The sequence below is a fragment of the Anguilla anguilla genome, chromosome 12, assembly GCF_013347855.1.
Source record: "Anguilla anguilla isolate fAngAng1 chromosome 12, fAngAng1.pri, whole genome shotgun sequence".
Lineage (NCBI taxonomy): Eukaryota > Metazoa > Chordata > Actinopteri > Anguilliformes > Anguillidae > Anguilla > Anguilla anguilla.
Window position 1 is genome coordinate 9,383,859 of NC_049212.1, and position 9,854 is coordinate 9,393,712.

Sequence of the window (9,854 nt, forward strand, 5' to 3'; positions counted from 1 at the left end):
TACACTTTCATAGAAACCGCAGCTCTGTGTGTTTAGAACAGTATTTGCTATGTATTCATTTAACCCTGATTCGAAATAAAAATGTAACCCAGCGATGACAAGCTGTGCTATGGAGTCGAACACGTAATTTTTCTCATTTTCTTCGGAATATTGTGAGTCCCAAAGAACTTCATCTACCAGAATGCACCGCGCGAAATGATGCTACTAACAGCTGACAGACGGTAAAAGCTGATGCGCGATCTGCCACTGTGTGAGAGCGGCAGTGAAACGGCGGAACGAGCACACTAAAGTCTATACTGCCGGAGTTCAGGTTGTTGGGTGCTCGATATTTTAGTCAGCCGGCCGTACACATTTTATTTTGTTTCCAGCTGGATGCGAATTGCCAGGGAGAAAATAGCCTATGTTTTATTTATCCTTTACTGCCATGCATATTTCGCGTGTGTATATATTTTTAACATTTGCCGTTTAAAACACCCCCAAGCAGTGCCCAATGCCGAGGAATGGATAACGTTTCTGGCAAAGGGCGAAGGATGGTCGAAAGTGATGAACTATCGGGTCGGGCAAGCGGTGGCGGCGGCGCAGCGACGGCCGCGCTACAGCAATGCGAACTTATCCAGAATTTAATCGAAATATCAATCGCCAGTCTACAAGGACTCCGGACCAAATGCGCCGCGACAAACGACCTCACCCAACAAGAGATACGCACTTTAGAGGTAATTAACCGGCGACAAGGGCAGATAAGCGATCGGAGCCAAAATAGCATATGGTGCTTTGCATAGGCTGAACAGCTTTTACTCTGTCTTGGCTGTGTGTTTTGTTGATATCGATGAGTGTATCTTGCTATCTTTTTAACGTTCATCGTTGTATATAAGGGACTGCAGTTATATGTCCGTGAGCTGCACGAAGAAGTTCGACTATGTGCAGCAGTTTTTGAGAGCCTATGTAGCCTGTGTGTGTTTGCTCACGGGGACTGTACGGTTATTGCTGTCCCTAGTTTTGCAAGCTTCTAGGCCTGGGTATAATTTCTGACCTCTGTGCTAACGGCAAAATATTTGAAAATGCTTCGTTTCCTCAGTCCCGTTCATATATTGTGCCACCCCCCCACCCCCCGGCAAAAGCACCAAGCATATGGACATTGCATGACATTGCACGTGCAGAGCTCAGAATTCAGCATTCTTCATTGTTTTTTTAACCAGCCTTGTGTTTTGCATCGACGTTCAGTATGACTTGTCCTGACAAGGATGATTGTCAGGAAAAGCAAATTTTTCTCGACTGACTACTTCCTGGAACTGGGAGCCGGGGGGTTAAAGCTACAAACCGCACATGATTTGTGCACCTGCAATAGGTAAACACCTATGAAGACGCTATCTTGGGCTGACGTCTGAACAGCGGTATTCAAAGTATAAATGTTACCCACGGAGGAACTTCGCTCAAATTAGCTCATTGCTACGCGAATTGACTGTATAAATTAGGATTATGAAACGTGTCAGTAGCTGAAGAGCATTGATCATACTGCGTTTCATATCATGTGCGTCAGATGCACGTGCACGTATTGCCACAAAGACTGCGACGTGTGTGCTACCAGCAACCAGCAACCAGCGACTCTGTATCACTTAGTCCAGTGATGTGTTTTACGTTTTGAAAATGTAAACAAAGCTTGCACAAGCTTAATGTACAGGGCAGTGAAAAAAAGTATTTGCCCCCTTCCCGATTCACTCTATTATTCTGTATTTGTCACACTGAATGGTTTCAGATTTTTATACAAAATGTAATATTAGACAGATGGAACCTGAGTAAACAAAAACACATTCTTTTATTTATTATTATTCATTTATTTAATGAAAAAGTTGTCAAACACCCATATTACCCATGTGAAAAAGTAATTGCCCCTTTAAACTTAATGGCTGATTGCAGCAACTTTTGCAACCAAACACTTCCTATAATCTGATATCAGTCTTTCACATTGCTGTGGAGGAATTTTATACCACTCTTCTTTGCTGCTTTAATTCAAACAATTGTGAAGGTTTTCAAGCAGGAACTTCTCATTTCAGTTCCTGCCACAGCATCTCTTTTGGGTTCAGGACTTGGCCACTATAAAAAAACTTTATTTTTTATTTTTTTTATTTTTTGCTTTTGTGTTTTGAATCATTGACTTGCTGCATAACCCCATTATGTTTAGGCTTCAGCTCATGGACTGATGACCAGATATTCACCTTAAGATTTTTCTGGTACCAAGCAGATTTCTTGGTTCCTTCAATAATGACAAGTCGTCCAGGTCCCGAAGCAGCGAAGCATCCCCACACCATCACACTACCACCACCATGTTTGACTGTTGGTATGATGTTCTTACTGTGAAATGCTGTATTTGCTTTACACCAGACATAATGGGACCTGTGTCTTCTAAAAAGTTTCACTTTTAACTCATCTGTGCATAGAACATTATCCCAAAAGGCTTGTGGATCATCTAGGTGCTTTCTTTTGCCAATGTGAGACGAGCATTGATGTTTCTCTTGGTTAGCAATGATTTCCGCCTTGCTACTCTCCCATGAATCCCATTTTTACTCAGGCCAAAATGGGATTCTTGCTTCTGATTGTGGAGTCCCAAACAGTGACCTTAGCTGGGGCTAGAGGGGCCTGCTGTTCTTTTGATGTTTTTCTGGGGTCTTTTGTGACTTTATGGATGAGTTTTCACGGGACCAATACAGTAGTAGAGGAAATATGGAAGGGGGCAAATACTTTTTCTTGTCACTAGTTTAGTCACTCTTGCTAATTGCATAATGCGTGAGTGTGGACAGGTGTTATCATCATCCCACACATCATTATCATCAACCCTTGAGTGCCATTATCTCACATGCAGGCTGTATCAATCATGATTGGGATGGTGTTGGTCTGTTTTGGGAGAAAAAGATATTAAATGAAGCCAGTGATGAGTATTTTTCGTGTGATTTCGCGTTAAATAAGAACTTGGTTTGCTGTATCATTAATACTTATAGCTGCAGTCATGGCTGCGATTGCCGGACTCCTCGTTCATCGTGCTTGCCCTTGTAATTTGGGTTCCGCAGAACACTGTGTGCCGTAGAAATTGTCAGTGTTAGAGCTTGGTTGCAGGTTCACATGTCAGGTGAGGTGATAGTCTGCCACTGTGCTGGGGGCTACTGGCACTTCTGCTGAATTGCTTCAGCACACAAACCGGTCTGTGTTTGTGGATAAAATGTAATAATCAGAGCTATACAGCCGCTGGGTGCCCAGCCCTGCTGAGGCACTTGTTTTCAGTGCAGTGACAGGCTCCAGCAGTCAGCAACCCTGCCAGTACTGACGGGGTGCGAGTTCTGTGGAGCTATGCACAGTTTGGCCTGGGTGGGAGGGGAGTGTCAGTTTGGCCTGGGTGGGAAGGGAGTGTCAGTTTGGCCTGGGTGGGAGGGGAGTGCACAGTTTGGCCTGGGTGGGAGGGGAGTGCACAGTTTGGCCTGGGTGGGAGGGGAGTGCACAGTTTGGCCTGGGTTGGGGGGGGGGGGGGGGGGGGGGGGGGGGGGGGGTGCAGTTTTGCCTTGGTTGGGGGGAGTGCATAGTTTAGCCTGGGTGGGCAGGTGGTGGGGGGGGGGGAGTGCACATTTTGGCCTGCCATACTGCCTGCCTGCTCTGGCTGTGCTGTCCTCCTGCACTGTAACCTTGCAAGTTGGCAGGTGGACCTTGGAGTGTAAACTCACAGTGCATACATTTTTGGCTGTATGCAGTTTTTGGGAGACAGCATCGCAGTAACTGTTGCTTCAGCTGCAGGGGTACAGGCGGCACAGCTCAGAGTCTAGAGACACAGCTTTGAGTTTAGAGACACAGCTTTGAGTTTAGAGACACAGTTGGCTAATTGGGGAGAGAAATGCAGGGTGAGGGGTGACTTTTGGGAGCTGAATAAAGGGGCGGCAGCATTAGCGATTGGCTGTGGCAGCTGGTTTTGGGATGGCTGTCCAAAATGGGGCCTCTGTTGTGGGTTGAGTTTTTCTAACACACCTGTTTTGGTGAGGCTCTGTGAGCACGACAGTGTTTTCGAAACAGCGTTTATTTTAATGTGAAACAAAAGAAAACACAGGCTGATGCACTGCTCTGGGTCCTTTGTTTGCTGTTTTTATCCTTTTAAAAATGTTTCCTTTCAGGAGCACTAATGCGGTATTATCAGTACTTGCACCCTGGGTTGATGCAGGCTGGGGTGTAACCAATGGGGTGGCCAGGGTGGCACTGAGCCACCTCTGGGATTTGATTGGCCAGCCCAGGTACTACCCCTATTTTTCTACTTAAAATAGCGTATTATCATTGGCTATGCAGGAGTGAAATTTGAAAATGTAAATCTGTAGGTGATTGTGCCCCCCCCTCCCCATACTGAGTCTGTGACACCCCCCCTCCCCATGAAGAAATGCCTGGGGTCAGAATGCCGTCTGAATATGCCGTTCCACTTCCCGACCGGCAGGAAAACGCACGGAAAGACTGGCCCTTAATAATTCAGCGTTATGTTTTTTAGTTGCTGTTTTTGTCTAAACTAATAAAAAAAGTCCCTTTAAATTCTGCATACATGTACGATTTTGGCAAGCTGTCCCCTGGTCTTCCTGTGAAAGGAGTGGTTTGGCTCAGATCTTTTGGAACATGATGTCCTGGTATTGCTTTCCAGTACACCGTCTCCTAACATAAACTGGGTCTAATCGCTTCAGGGCAGAGAGCAGGGTTGAAAGTCCTTCGAGTTAATCTCAAAATCCTAAATAATCCATGGAACATCAGAGCAAAATTGGAAAATAGCTTTTATAGTTAAAAAAAAAAACTACTATTTTGGACAAAAAAAAACGCGGAATGGGCGGCAACATTAGGCGCAAATAAACAGTTTAAGCAAAAGAAAATATTGAGTCTCTGTACAGTTGGAAAACGGTTTTGCTTTTGCTTTTACTGTTCTCTCTGATAGTTGTGAGTTTTTATGATCTTTAAATGTGGAGTCTGGTGCTGTTATTTGTCGCCCTACTTCTTCATAGACCTTGTCACGTCAGGATGGTTGCGTGGGATGTGTCACTGACTCGCTGGTCAGTGTCATCAGATGTTGGGCGTGAGAAAGGAAAAGGGTCTGAGGTTGCCGCAGTAGAATGTGACACTTCCTGAAAGCGAGCACGAAACCGTCCAGACCCGCGGCGCACCAGTACAAAGTGACACGAGTAAAACTTGGCTAACTATATAGCTAGCTGGCTAGCGATGGCTAGCTACATCTGTAACGGTATTTGTTGTCCTCCGTGTGCCCATACATCTGTATTGGTGGTATGCGCTAACTAGGTTAACTAAAGCAGGTGAAACGATAACATGTTAGGGTTAGCTAAACTAACATTAGGCGATAAAGCTGTGCTTTAAAAATCTCGTGCCGTTCGAAGTGGTGATTTTGGGCGATGCACCTGCGCATGCGTCCCACCAAACGTCCCTCTCAGGTCGTCCATGAGCGAGTGAGTGAGTGAGTGAGTGACCACAATTTGCCACGCATAGCCCACGGCGGCAGGCAGTCCTGCGCGCCGTGGGGAAGAAAGAGGGTGAGAAAGACGTTGTCTGGTCAGAAAGCCCCCCCCCCCCCCCCGTCCCTTCTACAGTACCTCAGACATTACTGTTGTCGCTTCCCCTCACGTTCTAGACCCCTCGTCTGCTGTCAGGAAAAGGAAACCGATGTGTGCATGCTAGCGGAAATTCACAGGCAGACGATTTGATTAGAGTTTATTCGTCTGTTGGGGGGTTTTTGTCGGCGCGGCAGGTTTCCTCGCGTTAAAAACTTCACGCGGCCGTGAGGTGTCACGGGGTTCGCGGCCTTTCTGCGTTCGCCTTAAAATCAGCGACTGCTCCTCACCCGAGAAAATCAGTGTTGCTGAGCTACGGGCGCGAATCGGCCGCTTTAGATGATCAGCTGTGTGCTAAGTAACAAACATAAAGAACTGTCTGGTCGACCAGGACTTGGGGTGGGGGCCCTGATGTGATTGATCAGAAGTCCAGCATAGATTCTTGGGTCTAGCGAAGGCCCTGGCTTTTGATCCGGTGGTGCATACCAGTGCTGGCTGCTGTTCCTGGATTGGCCCGGATTCACCATAGACATGCATATTTAACTAGACAGGCGGGCATGCCTTCAGCTAGGTTTTGTAAACGAGATTTATCATTTTTATCAGGTGGCCTAAAGAGCCTCGTTGGACCGTGTGTAAGCCCACGGAGAGGCTGGAGTGCTGGGCCAAGTTTCTCAGCCCTAAAGCTGTCAGTGATGTCGTGCGATGCCCGATTATAGATGACTGCAAACAACATTTCAATGAAGTCTGGCCTACCTTCTAGCTTAGATTATTATAATGCGCCACTGGTCTATGTAACACAGATATTAAAACGTATGTAACACATGTATTGGCACTTTCTATCTTGCCTTCTCACACCTCCTGAGCGGCACGCTGCTTATCACTCTCCAGATTTGATAAAAAGATCACCTGGGAGCTCATCGTCCCAATACTGCGCTCCCCTCCTCTGGAATGGCTCTGCCTGCGTCGATTGCAAAAGCAGGTTCTGCTGGCCTTTTTAAATTAAGACTCAAAACCCACTCAACTCACTCCTGTGGCCCACCATGACTGCTTTCATCTACTTATCCTACAGGCCTTAAATGAGTGGTTCTGTTATTATTATTGTTGTTATTTTCAGTTTTTTGGTGTTGTGTTGTTGCCGATTTGCTGCTTTAGTTTTAAATGTACAGTGTGTTGAGTACTTGTGGGAAATGTAGTTAAAGTAAAGATGACTTGGCAGAGCCGGAACACGCTGGTTAAGCAGGGCACTGGAGAGATCCAGGCACTTCCTGTGAACTCTCTGTTTTGTTTCTTTTTTTTCCGTCTTCCTCCTTCCTGGGGAGTCGGGGACAGGAAACGGCGGTCGCGTGCTTCTCCCGTTGAAGGAGTGCGCCGCCGCGCGTTTCTGCCGGCGAGGTCACCCATTCTGAGGTCGGCAGTGCGGGCGAACCGTTTAACCGGCCTTTAATTCCCCTCCGGTCCCGCCGCTGCTCTCCAGCCAAGCTGAGTGTCAGACTCCCGCCGCTGCTCTCCAGCCAAGCTGAGTGTCAGACTCCCGCCGCTGCTCTCCAGCGAAGCTGAGTGTCAGACTCCCGCCGCTGCTCTCCAGCCAAGCTGAGTGTCAGACTCCCGCCGCTGCTCTCCAGCCAAGCTGAGTGTCAGACTCCCGCCGCTGCTCTCCAGCCAAGCTGAGTGTCAGACTCTCGCCAAAAGCACTCCGCTTCCACACTTCGTGTTTCGCGCTGGTGGAGGCGAGAGGCGGGTGGTGGGGGGGTGGTGGAGGGGGCGGGGGGGGGGGGGGGGGGGTGCTGATTTCGCTGCTCTCTGGGTAAAGTGAAGAGCTGTTCAGATTCCCACAGTTAATCCTTCTGAAGTGAGAGCCTATCCTCTGCTATCCACTACATACACTCTGTGTGTGTGTGTGTGTGTGTGTGTGTGTGTGTGTGTGCGCGTCTGTGTTAGGGGACAGAAAGTAATTGGACAATTGGCTGCTCAGCTGTTTCTTGGCCAGTGTCTTGTGTGTTGTTGCATCATTAGTTTATGCACAGGAAAGATCACAAAAAGTCTAGAGTTGATTCTTGGTGTGGCATTTAAATTTTGGAGTGTGTTGCTTTTGTTTCTCAACATGAAGTGTCAATGCCAGCAAAGTGTCAATGCGGGCCGTCATAAGGCTGAAAAATCGGAATAAATCAATCTAAAACACAGCCAAAACATTGGGTATGTCAAAATCAACTGCTTGCTACTTTAAGAAGCAAGAACGCACTGGTGAGCTCAGCTGTAGCAAGTGACCTGGTAGTTTATGGAAGACCACTGTAGTGGAGTACGAAGAATACTTTCGGTTGTGAAGAAAAGCCTCTTTTCAGCTGTCGAACAGATCAAAACACTCTCCAGGATGTTTGCATAGATGTGTCAAAGACTAAAATAAAGAGAAGACTACGCCAGCATAACCTCAGAGATGCAAGCCACCGGTAAGCCTCAAGAACATAACAGCCTGGTTAAGAGTTTGCTAAAAGGGTACATTTATAAAATTGTCTGAGTATTAACCTGTACCAAAGTGACGGAAAGAGGAATGTGTGGAGAAAGAGAGGAACTGCTCACGACCCAAAGCAAACCACCTCATCTGTGGAACATGGCCCCACCAAATGCCTCAGAACTCATTGGATAGCACTTCACCTTGCAGCAGGACAATGACACCAGACATCCTGCTCCCAAAGAATTTATCATGGCCAAAAAGTGGAATGCTCTTTGCCGGCTAAGTCAGTCACCAAAACTGAATCTAATTGAACATGAATTTCAATTGCTGAGGGCAAGGCAAAGTGCCCTAGAAACAAACAGGAACTGAAGATGGCTTTTGCAGTATAGGCCTGGCAGAGCATCACCAGGGAAGATACCCAGTATCTGGTGACGACAGTGTCTGGTGAGTCACAGATTTTGGGCAGCCATCAAATTGAAAGGATTTGCAACCAAACTGAATATGACAACTTTTAAGATTATGTAAATTTGTGCATATATATTTTATGCTCTAAAATGGGGGAACTGTGCATAAAAAGGGTCGACAGTCTGCTCTTCACCCTCATATTCATAGTTTCGGTTCCGATCCAAAGTGCTGAACGAAAACTGCAAAAATAGTGTCACTGTCCAAATACTTACGCACTGCTCTGTAACTGTAGAAATAGCTCTGTGACAGGCAGTCGATCTGACCCCGCTCCTCAGCCTCGCTCAGCACGCGGCTGGATGTCAGAGCCCAAAGGCCTCACTCAGCACGTGGCTGGATGTCGGAGCCCAAAGGCCTCGCTCAGCACGCGGCTGGATGTCAGAGCCCAAAGGCCTTACTCAGCGCGTGGCTGGATGTCGGAGCCCAAAGGCCTCGCTCAGCACACGGCTGGATGTCGGAGCCCAAAGGCCTTGCTCAGCACGTGATTGGATGTCGGAGCCCAAAGGCCTCACTCAGCATGCGGCTGGATGTCAGAGCCCAAAGGCCTCGCTCAGCACGTGATTGGATGTCGGAGCCCAAAGGCCTTGCTCAGCACGTGATTGGATGTCGGAGCCCAAAGGCCTCACTCAGCATGCGGCTGGATGTCAGAGCCCAAAGGCCTCGCTCAGCACGTGATTGGATGTCGGAGCCCAAAGGCCTCACTCAGCACGTGATTGGATGTCGGAGCCCAAAGGCCTCACTCAGCACGCGGCTGGATGTCAGAGCCCAAAGGCCTCGCTCAGCACGTGGCTGGATGTCAGAGCCCAAAGGCCTCACTCAGCACGTGGCTGGATGTCAGAGCCCAAAGGCCTCACTCAGCACGTGGCTGGATGTCAGAGCCCAAAGGCCTCACTCAGCACGTGGCTGGATGTCAGAGCCCAAAGGCCTCGTTCAGCGCTTGCGTAAAGAGCGGTTACGTAGCCCGGCGCCTCGTTTGTTTTGGCGGGCCGATGCGGAAGCTGCGTTCAGATTGTCCCCGCCCCTAATCGGAGTCTCTGTGCTTGGGGCGGGGACGGGCGAAAGCCTGCGCGTGATCGTTCCGCGGCTGCTCTGCGCTGTGCTGCAGCCGGCTGCGGTGAGCGGGAGCGGGCGCCGCGAACGGGGCGAGGGGATCCCGCCCGCCCGGGGATCAGGTTCTACCCGTTCGCCCGCGCGCGTTTCCGCTTCGCCGGGGAAGAAAGAGACGCAGGTCCTTCTGTGCGACCGTCTCCGCTACAGGAACGAGTTCAAGCGAGTTTCCCGCCCCCCCCCCCCCACTCTGTTTAAATTTAGAATGGAGGAGGAGGGGGGGGGAGGGGGGGAACCCTTAAGCGAACCCGTCGGTGGCAGTCACGACA

General features: G+C 48.7%; 1 protein-coding gene across 4 annotated transcripts in view; it reads left to right on the forward strand.

Annotated features, from left to right (window-relative positions):
• Nucleotides 1–228: 228 nt before the first annotated feature.
• The window catches only part of LOC118210026 (kinase suppressor of Ras 1-like), a 46,654-nt gene continuing 37,028 nt past the window's right edge, over nt 229–9,854 (forward strand). For 3 of the 4 annotated variants that reach the window (XM_035385844.1, XM_035385841.1, XM_035385843.1), the window contains exon 1: nt 230–713. In XM_035385844.1, the coding sequence (XP_035241735.1) occupies nt 501–713 (213 nt within the window). In that variant the 5' untranslated portion in view covers nt 230–500. Of the gene's footprint in view, nt 714–9,854 lie in introns of all 4 variants that reach the window. The other variant, XM_035385842.1, reaches the window with a different exon arrangement.